This window comes from Malus sylvestris, chromosome 11 (assembly GCF_916048215.2).
Source record: "Malus sylvestris chromosome 11, drMalSylv7.2, whole genome shotgun sequence".
Classification (NCBI taxonomy): domain Eukaryota; kingdom Viridiplantae; phylum Streptophyta; class Magnoliopsida; order Rosales; family Rosaceae; genus Malus; species Malus sylvestris.
The window spans coordinates 23,133,803-23,156,835 of NC_062270.1; the positions used below are offsets into that span (position 1 = coordinate 23,133,803).

Sequence of the window (23,033 nt, forward strand, 5' to 3'; positions counted from 1 at the left end):
GAAAAAACTATGAAATGCATGATTGAAAAATTTTTAAGTTCGAATTCTAGTTGACAAAACCAAACACGAATACCAAGATACTCTTAACATATCAGTTTGAGAGGAATGAAGCAAAATCTTCAGTTGTCCCCAAGATCTCTAACTCTGAGGCTGCAACATAAACTGGTTTGGAAGGTTTTCATTATTCAAATTAAACAAAATAAAAACTCCTTGGAAAAACTCCTTTTCCTCTCTTTTAATTATTTAAAACATATTAATAGCTGTTCATAATTAGACCAAGCAAAAATAGTTATTTCTCTTGAAAAAGTAAAAATCCACAAGCACACAGTTTTCAGAAAAAATACTCTTAACACCTATGAGATGGTTTATTTGAATTACATCAGACGCTGCACGGATATAGGATAAGGTTAAAGAAACTTATCAATGTACAAATCAGATAAATAAATAGGATATCAATATCTCTGGAAATTAAATGGTCTGTTTAAGAATTATATGCCTTGGGTGTTTCTTTTCGGAGTGTTATCTCTGTTTCTCTCTTTCATTCGGATGTGTTTTTTTTTCTTTTGTTATCTCCCCCATTAATCATCTTTTAAGTCTAAATCTTATGAAATTTCCAAGGAACTTAGTTCCTAGTACCACATCCATTGGTCTAACAAATAAACACTTGGGCAATGATCAGAGCAATTAATGGATTCAACGAATTGATATGCTGATAAGTCTAGTAAAGAATTCTTTTCCAAGTAAAGATAACATTATAAAGGCCAATTATCAAATTTCAGATTTACAATTTTTTTCCTTCTAAGATTAATGAATCACGTCGAAGTCAAATGAGCGTTATAACGAATAAATTGGAAATGCGATGCGACCAAAACTATCATTGGGTGGAAACGGAACAGGAGAACAAGAGATGTATACCAACCTTTAGAAGATATGAAAAGTGGGCCACTCTTGAACACCTGCTGGATCATCTGATATGTTAGAAGGCATGAAAATATTTCCCACCCACCAAGCACAATGTGAAACTACTTTGCAAAATTAAGCACAAGGGATGCCAAGGAACACCAAAACATGATCAGGTTACATTGATAACTGACAGACTGCAATTTCGAGAATCTGAAAGTTAAGAACACATTCAAATATAAAGATATTGATTTCACATTAAAATATCGAAGTTTCCATCAATTCCCTCAAAACTTGGGCACGTTTGGGTTTGTTCGGATGAAGGGAAATTGCACTGCAGTTTCATTCCAAACTTGTACATCCTGTTTTGTACACGATTGGTATCATCTTAATGAAATTCTTGTTCGGTTGTTCCATAACAGAAAAGAAACATTCTAAATCCAAATCAACAGCAGTCAAAAATAAAATAGGCGATTAAACTCGGGCTAAGCGCAACTTCATTAATTTCGACAAGTGCATTGCCACACCAACAAGTATGGGAACCATTGCGTCGAATTTACTTGCCTTTTAATTTCCTTTCTTGTACACTTTGCTCCAGCAATCAGAACAGAACATGGAAACAAAATCAATCTAATGCAATCGAATTTCACAACATTTGCGACGAACATTCCACCACCCGTGATTTAACGAAAACCAAAATCTAAAAAAAAAAAAAATTGAAAAATCGCATTTCACAACATCAGTTTGGCGGCTTCCCACGAAAGGCAGCTAAAACGAATTTAAACAAATATTCAAAAATAAAATAAATAAATCGACTCTACTAATTTAAGCAAGAAAAGGAGAGGGGAGGAGGAAAGAGTACCGTGTTAGAAGCAGCAGGTCGAAGGGGGCGCTCAAAAGCAGCTAAAGAAGCGGACATTTTGGGCGATTAACATCGAAATCGCGGAGAGCAGCAGCCAGCATTTCAATAGTCCGAACCGCCCATTGAGCGAACTCGGGCGAGACGGCGTAGATCGGCGAGCGAGCTGAGCTGAGATATCAACGCGATCTGAAACCAAAAGCCCTTTCTCTCTCTCTAGTGTTGGCAACTCTGCACAGAAATAGAGAGATTGAGAGAGAGAGGCTTTTCTAGGGTTTAAGATTTAGAGAGAGAGAGAGAGAGAGATGGTTGGAGTTTAGAAAGAAAGAGGAGCAACAGCCATAGTTACTGCGCTCTCTGTGTGCCCCGCGGCTAAGATGTAAAAACAGGGAGGAGAATGACAAGGAAAGCAACCAAGTAGGAGCAACAGCCATAATTTTTTTTTTTTTTTAAACTAACGCTATTATTTTTAGGGTTGAGAGCGTGCACAACAAATTAGTAATAATGTGGTTTAAATTTATTTTTGGCAACGATAATATAAAATTTAAAATTTCTCACTTATAAGTGTAGAATAATGCCATATTATTAAGTGGCTCTGAATCTCTATTTTTTTTTTTAAATTTCTTATTTTTGGTTGGGTTAGATTTAATTAGTAATTAAATAATAATAAATAGATTAGGTAGAGAGCAGCAGTGTCTGTGGTAGTATTTTTATTGGGGAGGGAGGATTGTGTTTGCTTTTTCACCTACTTGCTTGAAGCTAATGTTGGACGAGGAGGAGGAGGGAGAGGGAGTGGTCGCCTGCAGTCAAGGTTAAGTCTCAGTGGAGAAATCGAACCAATGGGAGGGGAGGGAACGAGCTGGCAGCGGAGACGGAGGGAATCTAGGCAGAGAATTTCTCTTTCATCCTAATCTTAACAAAAAGAGAATAAAAAGACAATTTTATCTTTTACTATAAAATAAAATCATGAGTAGTAGAGTAAATTCACACAAATTAAATTCTCTTGTTTTTTTTCAAAGTCTCAACCAAGAGTGATGCTAACATCCTCTAAATTTGAAAAATAAAATATTAAAAAAAAGAAAAGAAAAAACTTTCTCTCTAATCCACATTTCTTTTTTCCCCTTTCTCCTTTCCATTTTAAAATAAAAATTTCACAGACAAAGTGTGGGGCATATGACACACCCCGACCCGGAATGTTTACCAGAACTCCAAATCGAGTTGTGATAGCCGACACCTAGAAGGTGACGAAGCCATAAAGTGTAGTGATGTGGAAAAAGTGAATAAATTAAACCTGAAAATGCCTAATCAAAAGAGTGCGCGGGTGAATGGGATTGAACCATTTTCACACGTAATGTCAGAGTATAAGACAATACAGTAATTAGGATGAGGGTTATACCACTGAAGAATCTCCTGAGATTTGCCAGAATCCTCGTATACGCGTAAACACAGCTACTAAACCTGGAGGGGCGAAAAACATAGTTGAGTGGGTCAGTAAAACAATACTTATACGAAAACCTTAATTTTTTAATATACTAACCCCTTGCCGTAAAACAAGTATAGTTTCCTTAAAACATACTACGTAAGTATGTAATCAAATATAACAGCAATATAACCAAAAATATGCCAAGTCATGATATATCAAATGCCAAAGTAATATAATCATGTGATAATCAATTATAAGTAGTTTGCTCATCATCTAAGCTAGCACACAAGTCGGAACTGCCTAAGGCAATTCTACCTAACCGAACTGGGTGTAATCAAGGCGCTCTAGTACTACGATTACGCGAAGACTGGTGCAAAAGCATGGTCACGTACAAGTCGGATTGCCTAATGCAATCTACTCAAAAAGATTGGCACCTAACTTGGATCCAAGGCGAGCGAATGGTACAGATGTGAACATACACGTGAAGGACTGGCCCTGGCCCTGGGTGGAGTACTAACACCGGGGTGCAACAAGATGAGCATGTACACATATGTATGAATGTCATGACAATAATATCTCAACCATATAGCAGCATTTATCACATTTCATATCACAATATCGAATACTTGGCAATATAAGCGTAAAAGTGAAGTAACTACGCATTTAGGGAAACTATCAATATGTATATGTATAAAATAAACTGCCCATTCACAGATACTTCGCTGCTGAAGAGCCACGCAACCTAGCGAAGATGGAAACGCCACTAATAATTGCCTCTAAGCACATAAAGGTACAATTAATAAAACTATATCATAACAATTGAATTTGGGAAAACAAACGTCAAAAACGGATTCAGGACGTCGAATTACCCTAAGAAGAGTCCTGCTTAAATTTTCGAAAAGTCAACAAAAGTCAACAGGATGAATATTCCCTGAAGGACGGAATATTCTCAAACAGATGGGATATTCCCTAACAGAATATTTCATCTGGGTTAAGGGTTATTAGGTTAGGTTAGTTTAATAGGTTGGATTTAAAGGTTCTAGGCCCAAAGGCCTAAACTAAAAGGGTTTAGGGTTTTAGGGATTGGGTTTGGGTTTAGGCCTTCAATTTAACAAATAACAAAAAAAACAAAAGAATTAAAAGGGTTAAGGGTTTGGGTTTGGAGTCACGAGTCAAAGGTCTTCTTCTACTGATTGATAAAAATACATAATTAACATAAAACACACCCTTAAGATTTGATCTGGAAGATTTGCATTAAGGATTTCTGATCCGTTACTTCCAAAGATACACATTATGCTTCTAGAACAACATCTTAAAATTTCATTACGATCCAACAGTCGGATCTCCGCCAATTGCCCAAAACCAAGTGGCAGTTAACATTTATTTTACAAATTTACAAATCCAATTCGGGAAGATCAGTACTTCGGATTCCCGATCCGTAAATTCCTATGATCCATAAATATTACGTATTATAATGTATCCAAGTTTGGTGACGATCCAACGGTCGGATCGTCGATTCATATTTTGACCAAACCAAGTATCGTAACAAAATTTGATTCAAACGATCAACCTATGACATTTAGATATCAAAACTGAATTCAGGGCATTTAATTTAGCTTAAAAGTAGCATCTAAAATCTCCTGGCCACGCACCGTCGCACGTGCCGCGGCAAGTGGTGGTCGGTCGTCCCGACTCGCCCGAAAATCCAACTATTTCCAAAAATTACCAAAAGTTACAGGAATGAATATCTCAATGAGTAGAGTAACTTTTATACCTGTGACCAATTCCAATTTGGCCGAGAAAAGCTCCAATTTTGGTCAAACCCGCCGGAACCCTAGAAAATGGTGTGCTTCAATTCAACCTCAATGCTCACTCCAATGCCTCCACAAGTGCTTGGGCTTTGTTCCTGAGGTTGAGGGGAGTTTATTTGTAGTGTTAATTGGAGGAGGTAACTTCCAATCATGGCGGAATGAAACCAACCCGTGCCCCCTTTTTGCACGATTTTACCCAAAATTCACCAATTTTCACATGTAAATGGAAGAGGGATCCGTTGGCCTCATGGTAAAGGTCATTTTGACACTAAGCTTGTCGTCCAAGGTGGCCAGAGATGGGAGAATCCACCGGGTCGGGTCACGGGTTAAGGGAAACCCGGTTTCCCCTTTTTCTTTTCTCCCTCATTTCTCCTCCTTGCTCTCTTCTCTGGTTGGTCCCTCACTTCTCTCCTCTTCCTGATTGGGCAGCAGCCCTTCCCTTATCCTCCTTGCTTCTTCTCCCCCCATTCCTCTTCTTTTTCTTCCCCCTTTCCGTCACATACACACACACACTCACACACACACTCACACACACATGTCCTCCTAATTTAACATACATTAATATAATATAAATAGAATAGTTATTTCTTCAAAATACTTTCGGTTCGTAATTCCAAATTCAATTATGTTTGCGCTTACTCGTTCATATCGTTGAGTACCTCAGGAATACGTTAAAAGAATATTTAGTACATCCCACTACACATTGGTCAATGAAAGTCAACACCTTCACCTCTAGGGCATTTTTGCAAATTCACATTTTTGAAATTACAAAAAGCATAATTTTTAGGGACGGGCTGTCACAGGTAGTGTTGAAATTGGGCACTTAGTAATTTATTACTTGTAAAAATTTTCAGGTACTGAAAACACAACTTACATAGTGTATCATTTTACGTGTTATAATAAATGTTGGCAACTGATTGGCACGTTTCACATCTACAGTAAATTAATAAAATAAAATAAAATCTTGTTATTATTAACTCTCTAAAATAGTCAGTATGCACCTTTATAAGAGATAAAAACATGAAGAAAGAGTATCAAATGATTTTTTTTTAAGTGTCAAAAATAACTTTGTACGTAAATTAACGTATTGCAATTTGAATTAAATAATAACTCACCCTGACCATATTCCAAGTATACCAAAAAATTGCTCGGTTGTGAGCTCTATAGAAAGTATGGTTATCTTGAAAGACGGATCCCTCCGGTACATCTCAACCGTTCATCGTATATCGTGTGGTCAGTTTTCATTAGACACTATTTGTGTTTAATTTAAAATAATAAAAGTAAAATGATTTCTGACCGCACTATTTACAATGTACGGCTCAGATGTGAGGATCCCTAGGATCCCCACATAATGGATCAAGAGGGGATCCACGTCCGTTATCTTGACCCCTTCTTTTTCTTAATTTTGTTTGTATAAAGTAATTAAATATAGAGGTGGGAGATTTCTAAATTTGTAAGGAGTGGAAGAAAGAATGTGCATAGAGAGTGAGTGGAGTGGTCATTGACTCAATATGGTCGGTTCTCGTGCTTGCAAGTAAGGTTGTGCCTTGATTTAGAAAAATAATTAAAAAATATATATTTTATATTTAATCATGTGTCCAATAAGTTTAACTTTAGGAAGTAGCTTCAATGCTATTTAACACTCATTTTTATAGGCGTTTTAATCGTTAAATTTGATTTTCATAATTGTTAAACTTTTTATTTTCAATCTAAACTATTCATTTTATGTATTCATTTTCTATACTATCAATATTAACTATCATTGAAGAAAAATTGCTAACTTTAAGTATAATGTCAATAATATGGATGAGAGATAAAACATTGTACCAGGTAAGAAATTTTTATCAACAAATATGATCTCATCCTCATCCAGCGCCCACAAGTTCAGTTATACATAATAGCACATTTCTTACCGTTTGGCTCATTCCTCCATTATCTCGAACTTTCGGGTTAAAACCTAAAATTTTTTACTTAACAATATTTAGATTTTGATAAATATGTAGACTATATGATTTTTTTTTTCTTATAGTAACTCCTTTTTAAAAAAAAAATTATGTAGACTATCTGGATTTATTTTATGAACATTTTAACCTAAAAATATTTAGATTCCGATAAATATTTAAAAATCACTAAATCAACACCATGAAACTGTTGAGTGCATAAAGTTATATTTATATGCCCTCTTTTACTTAGGTTTTTTACTTAAAATCTCTATGCATCACAAGTAGAGATGGGCAACGGTTATGGCGGGCGGGTAACCGCGGTTATTTACCCATAACCGTTTATGCTCATACCCGCATAACCGTTTACTCGTTGGGTAATTGTCTAAACGGTTATATCCATACCTATAGCCGTTTATAAATGGTTAACCATACCCATAACCGCATACCCATTTAACCGTAACCGTTTAATACCCGTTTACCCATTTACCCTTTTTAACCCGTTTATCTTTTTTTTTTTTACCATTACCCCTTTTTCACCCGTCTACATGTTTTTTAACAACTTGAAAATTAAAAAAAAATTGTCATAATTTTTTTTTTTACAATTAAACACCGTTATAGGTACATTCATCATACATTTCCGTATTTTAATTTTTTAAGTTTTTATACCATTCCAATAATTGAAATAATAGTTTACAGACGATATTTTTAACTGTTACCAATGAAGGTAAATATAATATTTGCTAAGTATTATTGGATTACAAAAATTGTTTAGAAGACATTTCTGTCAAATCATTTCTGTCAATTTCACGGTTACCCGCAAAGAATTTAAATTAATTTGGCGAATTCCTTGATGATGAGAATCATCATTCCTGTAGCAGTGTTATTGAGAGAAGGACCGATGAATTCCTCGCTAATTTATTGGGTGCTAAGTATTATTGGATCAAGAACATGGTTTGTGTTAGTTTTACATATATAAAATAAATGGGTAAACGGTTACCCATAACCGTAACCGTTTAATTTAAATGGGCGGGTAACTGCGGTTACCCATAACCAATGGGTATTTACCCATCCCTAATCACAAGGTATTTTGTTGTTTGTATTGTATTTCAGGATGAAAGTAAGGGTTTGGAGAAATCATCTTATTTTGAATATTGGCCTAAGATCCGTCAAAATAGGTCTTTTCAAAACAGCCAACTTGTGATCTTTGTCCCGAAGTGCTTAGAACGAATTAGAAAATAGGCCATATATGGTTGGAAAGCCCTGGAAGTCTTCTTTCTGATGGCCTTTACAACTTGTGATTTGGAGGTTTCGACAAGAAGTTATAACAGAATAAAGAGGAGCTGTTCAGTTACAAATTCTGATAACAACTAGTTTTTAGTTACTCCAATACTAAAAGCTGGTTGTTATGAGTTATAAATGAGAGTAAATTCAAGGATGTATATGTGTCAGATTTTAGATAAGTCCTAAGCCTTTTAATAGGAGACAAATACTCAACAGAAGGAGGAGAATCTAGGGAGAGAGCAAGAGTCTTTAGCCTTGAGCTGTTTTCTAGGTTCTAGCTTTCCTGACTTTTTATGTATTTTGTTTTTATGGATACTTAGGACTACTTTGAAATCCTAGACATGATTGCATTAATGTTATGATGCAGTTTTTAGTTTATCAATTTCATTTGCAAGCTAGAATCGGTTTTCTGTTTCAATCATTTCAAGTACATATTTTCAAGCTTAGCTACCTTGTTTATGTTTGCTTTCTGTTGAGAATGATAAGGATTACTGCCATATCTTCTTTCATTCATTAGCAACATGTGGTTAGGTTTAAAACTAATCATGTAAATTGATTCCATGAAGTTCTAGGATAAATGACATGTTCTAGGGTTCATGATCTTCTTCGTTCTTAATGAGTTTCTAGGTACTAAATCTGAGTATATGTCATGCTAGGTTGCACTTACAAATATAAGTTTTATGTATATGACATGCATCTAACATGCAAAGTAAGAGAGGATTCATACAATCTAGTTATATGCCATGCTAGATATGTGAACATCTTAGTTGTGCATTTGAAAAGGATAAGTTAAAAGATCATATCACTGATTCATGAATGTTTAGTAGACATGTGTTCATTTGAAGTCAAATTTATGTCCTAAAAACGTTTCTAATCTATTCCATGTCTTAGGTTTGTTTTTAGATAGTTCTAATTTTTCCCTTTTCTTTCTGCCTTTATTTCTTTTCCAAAATTACTCAAACCCCCCATTTTAAGTCATAGGAGTCTTTAACTAATGCTAATTTGTAAAAGGTTTTACTAAATCATAGGAGTCTTTAACTAATGCTAATTTGTAAAAGGTTTTACTAAGTTGTTTCTCATTCCCTGTGGTTCGACACCCTTACTTGTGCTACTATACTATCCTTATATTTGCACTCAAAAGGAACTTCGACAAAAACTCGTGGAACGCTATTAAAGAATATGAAACAAATAAAAGAATTTTTCTTAATTACTTTAGCCGTTCGATTTAAATTTGGATTGTTAGATCTTTTTTTAACTGTTGGATTTGATCATATTAGATCTTAGCCATTGGATTCAATGAATTTATAAATATAAAATTGAAAAAAAAAATACACGTATATGATGGGCCAGCCCCACTAACCCAGGGAGAATGCTAGCCTAAATTTGCCTCATAAATGAGTTTTGAGTTAAAACTCATATTTATTGATAGAAGCATATTTATTCAACTTTGTTATCTTATTTCTTTGTATTTTCTTAGTTAATTTCCATTTATTGTAGTAATTTAAGTTATTTTCTTATTATTGTATGTCCAGTTGGTAAAGATGACAATAGATAGCCAAATGGAGCAATTTGGAGCAGTTTTGGACTTCGATTGGATAACATATAGGCTGGACATTTTTTGTGTTTAAATGGTGTTAAACATGTGCTAAAATCTGGATAAATTAAAGTTGAGGCTTGTAAGGTAAGGAATTACACAAGAAAGAGGAATCCTAGTTGAAGAGGAATATTATCTTATCCTATCTTATCCAACATTATCTTATCTTATCTCCAGCTGCAAAGAGAAATCCTAATCACATTCCAACACTCTTCCTGATTCTTAGAGTTCTAAAATAATTTAAAACGCCAAAACCTCCTTGGATTCAGTTGTTTCCCCTATATATATGAAATTCCTGCAACGATTTTGGGTGTGCCGCGCCTAACATTCATCCATTGAAGTTGCTAGAATTTTCAGAGTTCTTTCTATCTTTGTTTTAAGTTTCAATGTTTATTTTAAATTGCTTTTTAGTTATGACGAATATGTGTAACTAAGTTTCTTTTTAGCTAGAGGTGAATTCGAAGCCATGATCATATGTTTTATATAAATTGATTCCATTAAGTTATTGTTTCATAAAGCATGAATGTGATTTATTTATCTGCTTTATAGAGAACTTATTCTTGTATGTTTATTAAAGATGCATACTTAGTTTGCATGCAGGGATTTGATGCTAGAATATAAGAGAATTTCACCTAATAGTTATGAACTTATATTTGTAAGTAGTAACTAGTCATGATTGAGTTAAGTAAATTCTTGGTATGAGTATCATGCTTTTCATAGTTACGAATGTTTTGTCAATGCTTATGATTTTCACAGAACTAAATGATCTTTGAGATGTATCTCTATCATGCTTTTCATAGTTAGGGAATTTGAGAAAAATAATTTGGTTGCGTCGCTGAGTCCAATTCAATGAACTTAGGAAAATCTGAGAGTTAATTGGTGATGTTCACAGTTAATTTGGGGCATTGTCATTCATGGTTTATAAGAAGAATAACTGGAAATCGATTTGTATGCATATGTTTCATGTGTGGAGAAGAATCATTTAGCTATCATTTCATCCATATTTCATTCACAACTTAATTTACTTGCTGCCATTTACTTTTGTTTTAATCAAACTCGTCCAAAATCCCCCCAGTCATTGTTTTATTGTTAGTTTAACTTAGTTTTCAGTTTTATAAGTTTAATTTGTGTTGATTAGCATCCATTCTAATCCCCTGAATAGAACGATCCATACTTACTCATACTACGATTGCATAATTTATAGAGTTTAATTTGTGTGTTAGTTTCTACCACATCATTTGTCCAAAGGGTTGGAGCAAGTTGAGGTAAGTTTATAACCTAAAATTAAAGTTTTACTCCAAAGGTTGAAGTAGGTCTAAGGGTTCAGTCTCTGTGAAGAGTGGGTTTTGATTTGAATTATGAGAGGCCATCCTCTAGTTCCTCTGCAGCTTTTTCTACACTTTGGAAAGCTCTATGGAATTCTAAGGTTCCAAATCCAATTAAAATTTACTTATGGAAATTATGCAATGACATTCTCCCTACTAGATCGAATTTGGTAACTAAACTAGATATGTCTATGTTGTAGTTTCTTTTTGGAGTCGGCGCTGCCGCTGCATGTGGCCAAAAGGTTGTCCATTCGCCAAGGCAGTTTGTTCTCGTCCTCACTTCTAAGCATGGTTATACCACATTGCTTGTACTTGGCAGCTATCAGGTTCGTATTTTATTCGACGTGCTCGTAAAAGATCCGGCAGTTGTGGGCCGTCTAGCTGATTCGCATTTGTTAGACTATTTGAATGATCAGCCCGACTTGATTGCAAAACCAATCTCTTCTCCTTCTCGGTGGCTCCCTCCAAGTCCTAACCAATGGTTACAAGTTCATATAGACCGAGACTTTCACGCTGCTACCGGTCAAGGGGAGCTGGTGTCATATTCCGTGACAAAGCCGGTAGCTACACTCGAGGTTTTGGATCCTGCCTTGGAAGAGTACTTAGCTGTTCGCGATGGCGTTCACTTGGCATTGGACAAAAACTGCCCCCAAATACATTAGTTAGTCCCACTGTGAGGCTATATCTATATAGATATAGACTTATGATATATATATATATATATATTTATTTATTTATTTAAAAGGAAATTGATGTAAATAAAAAGGGATCAATATTCTCTTTCATGACCTCATTTGAATTGGAATGAATAATCTAGTGTTTTCACCAACGGAGTTGGTCCATTTTTTGGCATCAAAACCCTCAATGGCGATGAAAGCCCGCCAACGGAAAATTATTTCATTTACATAAGACATTTGGGGCATAGGTAGGGCAGTAGGATAGTAGTAATTTGAAACTCGGAAACAAAAATTGTTTCAACCCAAACATGAGAACGATAACTAAAACTAAAACTAGGATCGCATACCTAAGTCTGCCTAACTATTTGAATAAGACTTCCCAAAAGCATTTACAAGACAATACTTTGTTAATAGAATCAGGGTTACTTACTCGTTGCAACACAAACTGAAGTGCTGGATTAATTGTTGTACCATGCAGCATATCAACCATCTACTAGTAAAAGACCTACTTAAACACCACACACAACGGATTGCATCATGCCTTGCAGCACTATTAGTCATCATCTTCACTCTCTCTTTTCCATTCTTTGTCTTCAAATAAGTCTTCAGGTGGGTCATAGACGATCATATCAGGAAATAGCTCCAAGAAGTCATCTTTCACCTTCTCCCTCAGTTCTGGGTACGGGAGGAGGCCCTTCAATATTACCCTAAACGGCAATGAGATTGGAGGATCAGGTGATTGTCTCATTTCACCATATATCTCCATTGCCTCCAAGGGCAAACCACTATCTAGGAAAGCCCTCATGATGTCCCCGAAAGTATGCTGATCAAATAAAACTTCCTCTCTCTTCAGATCTCCCCAAACCTTCTTTGCTTCATCCACCTTTTTGTTTCTTGCAAGCATCATAAGCATGTCCCTATAAAAGAACATGTCCGGTCTATACCAAATCTCTTTACGAACCACATCATATATCTGGAAAAATAAAAACATTATGTATTAGTAAAAGAAAACATTGCAGGATAGCCAATCAACATGCATATTTCCTTCCTCACCAAGCCAATCAACATGCATATTTCCTTCCTCACCCACCCCAGCCAAAAAGAGTAAAATGCTCCTTTCCTTTCAGAAGAAATATGCATGTGCACTTGTTGATGCAATATAAGAAACTCAACTAAACGGAAAATAAAGGACCAAATAACTCTAAACAGGTCCTATGGTTGATCGACCCCAAAGGGTTCCCGGATTGCATGCATACATCCGTAAGTAACTTAGTGCAACACGGCAAATTTCATTGAGAGGAATCAGCAAAGATCCACAAAATTTTCCAGTATCTTTGAAGTCGCTATCAAAGCTTTGTTTTTGAATGGCAACTTTACTTTTTCTCCAATCCCTTTGTAGCCTGAACTTACACAAATTTACAATCCCTGCTCATAGTTGCAGGTCTTTTCGAGCTCACCTTATTTTCATTTTATTTTGTCCTACCTTTCACGTGGGCAAATCTAGATACAAAATGCATGCTTGTGAGAAGCTGTTAATTTATTTTTGGATGACTAAGAACAAAGCCTAGTACAAGCAGCCAAAGTTGCACGACAAACTAGCAGGTTTCTGTGCATATGAACATATTAGAAACTTAAAATGCAAGACAATACACGCTACAATAGAAACTAAGAAACCCCACACCTCATGAAAACTCTTAATTTTCTGCAAGCAATAAAAAAAGGGGGAGAGCAGGGAGCTTCTTGCACTGGAGCTCTTACTGTGACTTCCTTTTTGAGAAGGTAGATAAAGGATTTAATTTTCCTTTGCTGTACCCTTACAAGGGTGTGAGGGTTTAGAACCATCACCCTCTTGTTCTCCAACAAATGGTGCGGCTCTACTGATTTAGAAAAGGTGGGGCCCTGATATAAGACCCTAGCCACACTTTCCTTTTCCTTATTCCTCCTATTCTATTGAGTCTAAGGAAGAAAGAATAAAAGTAAAAGTATGGGAGATCACCCCCCCCCCAACCAACCAACCAAAATTTATAGGCCCTAATGAGTCCAACTATTCTATTGAGTCTAAGGAAGAAAGAAGAAAAGTAAAAATATGGGAGATCCCCCCCCTCCCCAAAAAAAAAACCCACCAAAATTTATAGGCTCTAATGAGTCCAACTAATGTGCATCTAATTTATAGGCCCTAAAGGAGGATCTGATTATTAGGGAGAATGACAAGTCATCCAATTCTGGTATTGTTAACAATTCTATTACTATTAAATAACTGAATGTAATTAGTTGTGGTATCTGTTGAGATTAGTTAAGACATCTATAAAAGTAGTCAGGGGTATCTATGTAAATAGCCAAAGGCTATATATATCTACACAGTGTGTAAAGTTATCATTCAGTCAATACAATTGAAAACTTCCTTTATGGTATCTCGCCATTTTGCTTCACCGCTTCGATCTCTCTTTCCGCTCGCTACATCGATCGATTTGTGATCGATTCGTGATCGATTCTTGTTATTCTTTTTCTCTGATTCTTCGATTTGTCTTTTACGATCTTGATTTCTGTCAGTAATGGCGGCTCCGTCGACTGGATCGTCTTCTTCGATCATCTCCCCCTCGAGCCCAAACCCTAATTCCTCTTGTAATCCCAATCCTATGAATTCCTACACTTCTCTTACAATTCACAACATCGGTAGCATGGTGCCGATCAAGTTGAAAAGATCCAATTATCTACCATGGCGGCACTATTTGGCCCGATTTTCCGACGATATAAGCTTCTTGGCATCATTGATGGTATCGAAGTCTGTCCATCGCCATTTCTCCCTGATCGTCGCATCAATCCTGCTTTTGAGGAATGGTATGAAAAAGATCAAAATCTTTTGATCTGGTTGAATTCCACACTTTCTGAGGAAATCATCCTTTTCACGATTGGGGTTTCGTCATCTCAAGAGCTTTGGGTGAAGCTTGAACAGCGTTTTGCTGGCATTTCAAAGGCTCATATCCATCAACTGCGATCGCGCCTTCAATCTATTCAGAAAGGATCTCGTTCCATCTCTGAATATCTTCAAGATCTCAAGGAAATTTCAGATTCCTTGCAAGTCGCTGATGCTTCTGTGTCTGATCGAGATCTTATTGCAGCCACACTACATGGCTTGCCTCATGAATTTGAGTCTTTCATAGATTCTATCATGCTTCGATTGTCCTCTACCTCTCTTGATGAACTTCATGACCTTCTTCTTACAAAGGAATTGTCTATGGCAAGGCGCAAAACTGTTAGTTCATCTTCTGTTAGTGAACCTTTCTAGGCCTTCTCGGTGCAATCTCAGCCTTCCCTACTTCCTAATCCATCTGCATTTGCTGCTCAGCATCAACATCTTCACTTTGCATCTCGGTTTAACTCCAATCGTGGTAGGAACACTAAGGGGCAGTTCTTTTCCAATTGAGGTAATCGAGGAAATCATGGTACCTTTACCAACAATCGTGGCAATCGAGGTTATCAAGGCTCTCACAACAATCAAGGTTCTTCTCACTTCAAAGTTCCTTGTCAAATATGTGGTTCTACCAGTCATGAGGCTATTGACTGTTTCGATCGTATGAATTCGTATATCAGTGGTCGTATTCCTCCAGCTAAACTCACTGCCATGTGTGCTCATTATTCTGCTAAACCATCTCAGCCTTGGTTAATTGATTCCGGCGCAACCTCTCACATCATTAGTGATGTTGCTAACGTTACCTCTCCTACTACACTGGCGAGGATAAAGTGTATGTTGGAGACGGTAAAGGTTTGTCTATTCTTAATGTTGGTTCATCTTCTTTTCTTTGCACACTCCTCATACCTCCTTTCACCTGAGAAATGTTTCACATGTTCCTCACATAAAACATAATCTCTTATCAGCTTATCAGTTTGTTCATGATAATAATTGTTCGTTGACACTTGACCCTTATGGATCCTATGTCAAGAATTGTATTTCAGGGAAGATGCTTTTACGGGGACCGGTTAAAGATGGTTTCTATCCTCTTCAAAGTTCAAGCAACTCTCATTCTTCTTCACCTACAGCCTTACTCAGTATTAAAGCTCCTGTTAAAGATTGGCACAGGCGCTTGGGTCATCCTTCCTCCATTTTCAGAAGGGTAATTTCAACTAATAATCTTGCTTTACAAGGCAAGACTACTGTGGATTTTTTCTGCTCATATTGTGCACTGGCTAAGAATCATAAGCTCCCATTTAAAGCAGCTACTTCATCAACAACTCAAAGTCTTCAGCTACTGCACTGTGATCTGTGGGGACCTGCCTTGGTCAAATCCAATAGTGGTTTTCAATATTATTTGTTTATTGTTGATGACTATAGCAAATATAGTTGGTTCTTTCCTTTGAAATCCAAGTCCGATGTATTCTCTACATTTGTTGTCTTCAAATCATATGTAGAAAATTTACTTGGAAATAAAATAAAAGTTCTGCGTTCAGATTCAGGGGGTGAATTTACAAGTCATTCTTTTGCATCATATCTTAGCAAACATGGCATTCTTCATCATTTCAGTTGTCCCCACACTCCTGAGCAAAACGGTTATGCAAAACGAAAGCACCGGCACCTTGTTGAGACAGCTAGAACTCTACTTGTTGCCTCTCATGTCCCTCATCTTTTCTGGGTAGAAGCTTTCTCCACTGCCATCTACCTTATTAATCCTTCCCATCTCTGGTGTTTCACAGTCACCTTGGGAGTTGTTGTTTCACTGCCATCCAGACTACTTTAAACTAAAAGTGTTTGGTTGTCAATGCTTTCCTTGGCTCAAACCCTATATTCATAGCAAATTGGATCCCAAGAGCAAAAGTTGTATTTTTTTGGGATATACCAAAGAGTAGGCAATGTAGATAGAGGATAGTGTAGATCTTTGAGAATTTTGCAAACCCAAGTGATTTCAGCAGCTGTGTGAGCTAAGGAGCGATATTCAGCCTCTGTAGATGACCGTGCAACAGTGCTTTGTTTCTTGGCACTCCAGCTAATAAGATTAGAACCCAAGAAGATAGAATAGCCAGTGGTTGATCGCCTGTCAAATGTGCAGCCAGCCCAATCAGCATCAAAGTATGCTGAAAGATGGACAGGACCTTTAGTGAACCACAAACCATGGGAAAGAGAACCTTTGAGAAATCTGAGAACCCTTTTTGCTACCTGAAGATGTTGCTTTCGGGGATCATGCACAAATTGGCAGATTTGGTTCACAACAAAGGCAAGATCCGATCTAGTCTAAGTTAGATATTGTAAACCACCAACAATGGAACGATATTCAGTAGGATTGGACAAGAGAGGCCCACTATGATCTAGTTTCTTAGATCCAAGAGGAGTGCAACAAGGTTTTGCACCCTCCACGTTGGTTTTCTTAAGAAGATCCAATAAGTACTTTGTTTGGTGGAGAAATATGCCTTGTGAAGATCTGTGTACCTCTAAACCCAAGAAATAGTGTAAAGGACCAAGGTCTTTCACTGGAAATTGGGCACCGAGTTGCTTGATAAAGTGTTGGCAAAGTTGAGGATGGGGTCCAGTGACAAGAATATCATTAACATAGACAAGAACAATCACCAACTGAGGACCATTGAGAACAAATAAAGAAGCATCTGAAGAGGATTGTGCGAACCCAAGTACCACTATATTAGAGAATTGATTAGCACTATATTAGAGAATTGGTTCTGGCAAAACTCCTTCAAGTACGATTTATTTGCAGTGAAGACCAATTGGCTGATCTTCATACCAAGTCCCTGTCTAAAAACAGATTCACCTATCTGTGTTCCAAGCTTCCAATTGGACTCATTTCGGATTCCCCTTCTAGCTTGAGGGGGTGTATTAGGGAGAATGACAAGTCATCCAATTCTGTTACTGTTAACAATTCTATTACTATTAAATAACTGAATGTAATTAGTTGTAGTATCTGTTGAGATTAGTTAGGACAGCTATAAAAGTAGTCAGGGGTATCTATGTAAATAGCCAAAGGCTATATATATCTACACACTGTAAAGTTATCATTCAGTCAATACAATTGAACACTTACAGAGGAAGTTTTCTGTTTCTTTACTGATATCATTTAGCCTTTCCAGTATCATCTCATGGTCTAGCTAAGACTTGATTAGTTACAATCACACCCTACCACAATGTTGTAATTGACCAGAATAAATAATTAAATATAAGTGATTACACTTAGAAGATAGTGCAAACTTGTAAATTTCTAATTAACCAATAAAAGTGTTCTCGACAAGGTATATTCCATTTCAATTTTTATTCAACTGAACCAAGCACTACTTTAGATAGTAGCAGATTAGCAATACTGCAGATGAATCACAGTGAAAGAAATCACAAAATTCTGCTCCTGAAGATGGAAAACTAAGAATTTGTACGTGTAGCGGTGCACATTAGCCAGGCTATCCTATGCCAAAAGAGAATTCATACCTCCAAGATGGTTAGGTAACTGTGAATTGTTTCTCAATATGCATTGGCCTCCAAGGCTCCAACAAATAAGAGCCCAAACAATTCATCATTCTACATTCATAAATTTAACATTTCCATCCTGAATTTTCTAGAAAATCAAACAAAGCAACTTTTTTTTTTAAAACCCCAACATGCAGAACCATAATATAATGATAATGACAACAAAAATTCGGACAAAAATTTAAGAGAGAAGAAGTAAAGAAAACAAACCTTGATAGAGAGAAAGACCTGGTCTTGTCTCTGGAACTCGGCGAGAACAGCGAGGAGATCGGACTTGAGCAAGCGGGAGACATGGGAGCGAATGAAGTGGTCAAGGCGGAGAGGCTGAGAGCGGAGCCTCTTGAGCTCCTTAGCCACCATGAGACCTTCCTTCCCCATCTCTTTCTTGCGCCTCCATATGGAGAGACTAGGGCGTGACGCCGACGCCTTTGACCCCCCAGAGAAATAACGTTGCAAGCAAGTGTTTTGGAGCAACAAATGCACTGAAAAATCGACATAGGGGGGTGAGGGTGAGAGTGCAGGGGTTGTAGGTGAGCTTCTTCGAACAAGATTTTGAACCAGGCGTAACATTACATTCAGGTTGCACGGTCGATAGAGTGCATTACATTCTGAAGACTCTGGAGATGGCATCAGAATTTCCCGCCAGAAGAAAGCATTTAAGAAACAACATTTCTGCACTTGAGAAAGCAAAAAACCAACAGTCAGCACATCAACACTTCTTTCTTATAGGATTTCTTCCAAACAAAGTTTACAAATAGTAACTTGATTTCACAAATCTTAGCCGAAACACAGACAAACACTACAGCAACAATGCCTGAGACCATATGAGAAGTAATCTCTAACCAAACGATAAGGTGACTTCTTCCGCAAAGACATGGAAATGCTGATTGAAAGTAACCATCATACATAATTAATAAAAGAGGAGTGCAGCAAACCGAGCAAAGATGGGTAAAGAAAGAAATAGCACAACAATTTAACACAAATTTCATAATAAATAAAAGGAATATACTAAACTGGTTCAAATCCAATGCCTAACAGGAAAAATGGTTACGCTGTTAAAATATATTAATAGCTGTTCATAATTAGACCAAGCAAAAATAGTTATTTCTCTTGAAAAAGTAAAAATCAACAAGCACAGAGTTTTCAGAAAAATTACTCTTAACACCTATGATATGGTTTATTTGAATTACGTCAGACGCTGCACGGATATAGGATAAGGTTAAAGAAACTTATCAATGTACAAATCAGATAAATAAATAGGATATCAATATCTCTGGAAATTAAATGGTTTGTTTAAGAATTATATGCCTTGGGTGTTTCTTTTCGGAGTGTTATCTCTGTTTCTCTCTTTCATTCGGATGTGTTTTTTTTTTCTTCTGTTATCTCCCCCATTAATCATCTTTTAAGTCTAAATCTTATGAAATTTCCAAGGAACTTAGTTCCTAGTACCACATCCATTGGTCTAACAAATAAACACTTGGGCAATGATCAGAGCAATTAATGGATTCAACGAATTGATATGCTGATAAGTCTAGTAAAGAATTCTTTTCCAAGTAAAGATAACATTATAAAGGCCAATTATCAAATTTCAGATTTACAATTTTTTTCCTTCTAAGATTAATGAATCACGTCGAAGTCAAATGAGCATTATAACGAATAAATTGGAAATGCGATGCGACCAAAACTATCATTGGGTGGAAACGGAACAGGAGAACAAGAGATGTATACCAACCTTTAGAAGATATGAAAAGTGGGCCACTCTTGAACACCTGCTGGATCATCTGATATGTTAGAAGGCATGAAAATATTTCCCACCCACCAAGCACAATGTGAAACTACTTTGCAAAATTAAGCACAAGGGATGCCAAGGAACACCAAAACATGATCAGGTTACATTGATAACTGACAGACTGCAATTTCGAGAATCTGAAAGTTAAGAACACATTCAAATATAAAGATATTGATTTCACATTAAAATATCGAAGTTTCCATCAATTCCCTCAAAACTTGGGCACGTTTGGGTTTGTTCGGATGAAGGGAAATTGCACTGCAGTTTCATTCCAAACTTGTACATCCTGTTTTGTACACGATTGGTATCATCTTAATGAAATTCTTGTTCGGTTGTTCCATAACAGAAAAGAAACATTCTAAATCCAAATCAACAGCAGTCAAAAATAAAATAGGTGATTAAACTCGGGCTAAGCGCAACTTCATTAATTTCGACAAGTGCATTGCCACACCAACAAGTATGGGAACCATTGCGTCGAATTTACTTGCCTTTTAATTTCCTTTCTTGTACACTTTGCTCCAGCAATCAGAACAGAACATGGAAACAAAATCAATCTAATGCAATCGAATTTCACAACATTTGCGACGAACATTCCACCACCCGTGATTTAACGAAAACCAAAATCTAAAAAAAAAAAAATTGAAAAATCGCATTTCACAACATCAGTTTGGCGGCTTCCCACGAAAGGCAGCTAAAACGAATTTAAACAAATATTCAAAAATAAAATAAATAAATCGACTCTACTAATTTAAGCAAGAAAAGGAGAGGGGAGGAGGAAAGAGTACCGTGTTAGAAGCAGCAGGTCGAAGGGGGCGCTCAAAAGCAGCTAAAGAAGCGGACATTTTGGGCGATTAACATCGAAATCGCGGAGAGCAGCAGCCAGCATTTCAATAGTCCGAGCCGCCCATTGAGCGAACTCGGGCGAGACGGCGTAGATCGGCGAGCGAGCTGAGCTGAGATATCAACGCGATCTGAAACCAAAAGCCCTTTCTCTCTCTCTAGTGTTGGCAACTCTGCACAGAAATAGAGAGATTGAGAGAGAGAGGCTTTTCTAGGGTTTAAGATTTAGAGAGAGAGAGAGAGAGAGATGGTTGGGGTTTAGAAAGAAAGAGGAGCAACAGCCATAGTTACTGCGCTCTCTGTGTGCCCCGCGGCTAAGATGTAAAAACAGGGAGGAGAATGACAAGGAAAGCAACCAAGTAGGAGCAACAGCCATAATTTTTTTTTTTTTTTTTTTTTAAACTAACGCTATTATCTCTAGGGCTGAGAGTAGGGATGGGTAATGGTTACGTGGGCGGGTAACCGCGGTTAATTTATCTATAACCGTTTATGCTCATACCCGCATAATTGTTTACCCGTTGGGTAATTGCCTAAGCGGTTATACCCATACCCATAACCGCATACCCATTTAACCGTAACTGTTTAATACCCGTTTACCCATTTATCATTTTTAACCCGTTTATCTTTTTTTTTTTTTACCATTACCCTTTTTTCACCCGTCTACATGTTTTTTAATAACTTGAAAATTAAAAAAAAAATTGTTATAATTTTTTTTTTGACAATTAAACACCGTTATAGGCACATTCATCATATATTTCCATATTTTAATTTTTTAAGTCCTTATACAATTCCAATAATTGAAATAATAGTTTACGGACGATATTTTTAACTGTTACCAATGAAGGTAAATATAATATTTGCTAAGTATTATTGGGTTACAAAAATTGTTTAGAAGACATTTCTGTCAATTTCACGGTTACCTGCAATGAATTTAAATTAATTTGGCCAATTTCTTGATGATGAGAATCATCATTCCTGTAGCAGTGTTATTGAGAGAATGACCGATGAATTCCTTGCTAATTTATTGGGTGCTAAGTATTATTGGATCGAGAACATGGTTTGTGTTAGTTTTACATATATAAAATAAATGGGTAAACGGTTACCCGTTTATAACCGTGGTTAATACCCATAACCACCCATTTAAATTTCGCTGGTAAACGGTTATACCCATAACCATTTATTTATCTAAACGGTTACCCATAACCGTAACCGTTTAATTTAAATGGGCGGGTAACCGCGGTTACCTATAAACCAATGGGTATTTGCCCATCCCTAGCTGAGAGTGTGCACAACAAATTAGTAAGGGTAAATTACATAGTAGCCCCTCAGGTTTGAGCTCTATTGCAATCTCATACAACATCTTTAAAACATTTCACTTTCATACCTCAAGTACTATTTTATTTCAATTTCATACATCCGTTAGATTTTCCATCCATGAATCTGTTAAATGCTGACGTGGCTGCCACATATATGACACGTGGCTGCCAAATGTCTGCCACGTGGCAAATAAAATAATTTTTTATTTATTTAAAAAAAAAAAACATATTTGCCACTTTTTTTTTTGTTTTTTTTTCTTCTTCTTCTTCTTCTTCTTCTCCCTCCTCCTCTTTCTTCTTCTCTTCTTCTTCTTCCTCCTTCTTCTGGGTTCGGTCCCTTTCTTCTTTTTTTTTCTTTTTCTCTTTCTTCTTCTTCTCTTTCTCCTTCTTCTTCTTCTTCTCTTTCTCCTTCTTCTTCTTCTTCTCTTTCTCTTTCTTCTTCTTCTTCTGGGTTCGGACCTTTTTTTTTTTTTTTTTTTTCTTCTTCTTCTTTTTCTTCCTCATTCTTCTTCTGGGTTCGGTCCTTTTCTTTTTTTTTCTTTTTTTTTTCTCTTTCTTCTTCTTCTCTTTCTCTTTCTTCTTCTTCTTCTCTTTCTTCTTCTTCTTCTCTTTCTTTTTCTTTTTCTTCTGGGTTCGGACCTTATTTTTATTTTTTTTTCTTCTTCTTCTCCCTCCTCCTCCTCTTTCTTCTTCTCTTCTTCTTCTTCCTCCTTTTTCTGGGTTTGGTCCCTTTTTTTTTTTTTTTTCTTCTTCTTCTTCTTCTTCTTCCTTCTCCTCCTCCTCCTCCTCTTTCTTCTTCTTCCTCCTTCTTCTGGGTT

General features: G+C 36.5%; 1 protein-coding gene across 13 annotated transcripts in view; it reads right to left on the minus strand.

Annotated features, from left to right (window-relative positions):
• Positions 1–21,235, minus strand: part of LOC126591366 (pentatricopeptide repeat-containing protein At1g62350) — a 39,186-nt gene extending 17,951 nt beyond the window's left edge. Inside the window, exons 1-5 of one of the 13 annotated variants that reach the window (XM_050257034.1) lie at positions 20,845–21,232; positions 20,548–20,683; positions 20,003–20,039; positions 18,481–18,942; positions 12,063–12,786 (exon numbers count right to left, since the gene is read on the minus strand). In XM_050257034.1, coding sequence (XP_050112991.1) covers positions 12,367–12,786; positions 18,481–18,942; positions 20,003–20,039; positions 20,548–20,651 — 1,023 coding nt within the window. In that variant the 5' untranslated portion in view covers positions 20,652–20,683; positions 20,845–21,232 and the 3' untranslated portion in view covers positions 12,063–12,366. Of the gene's footprint in view, positions 1–919; positions 960–1,762; positions 2,158–12,062; positions 12,787–18,480; positions 18,948–20,002; positions 20,043–20,547; positions 20,684–20,844 lie in introns of those variants that run through there. The other 12 variants (XM_050257035.1, XM_050257036.1, XM_050257038.1 and 9 more) reach the window with 12 other exon arrangements.
• Between the last annotated feature and the right edge of the window lie 1,798 nt (positions 21,236–23,033).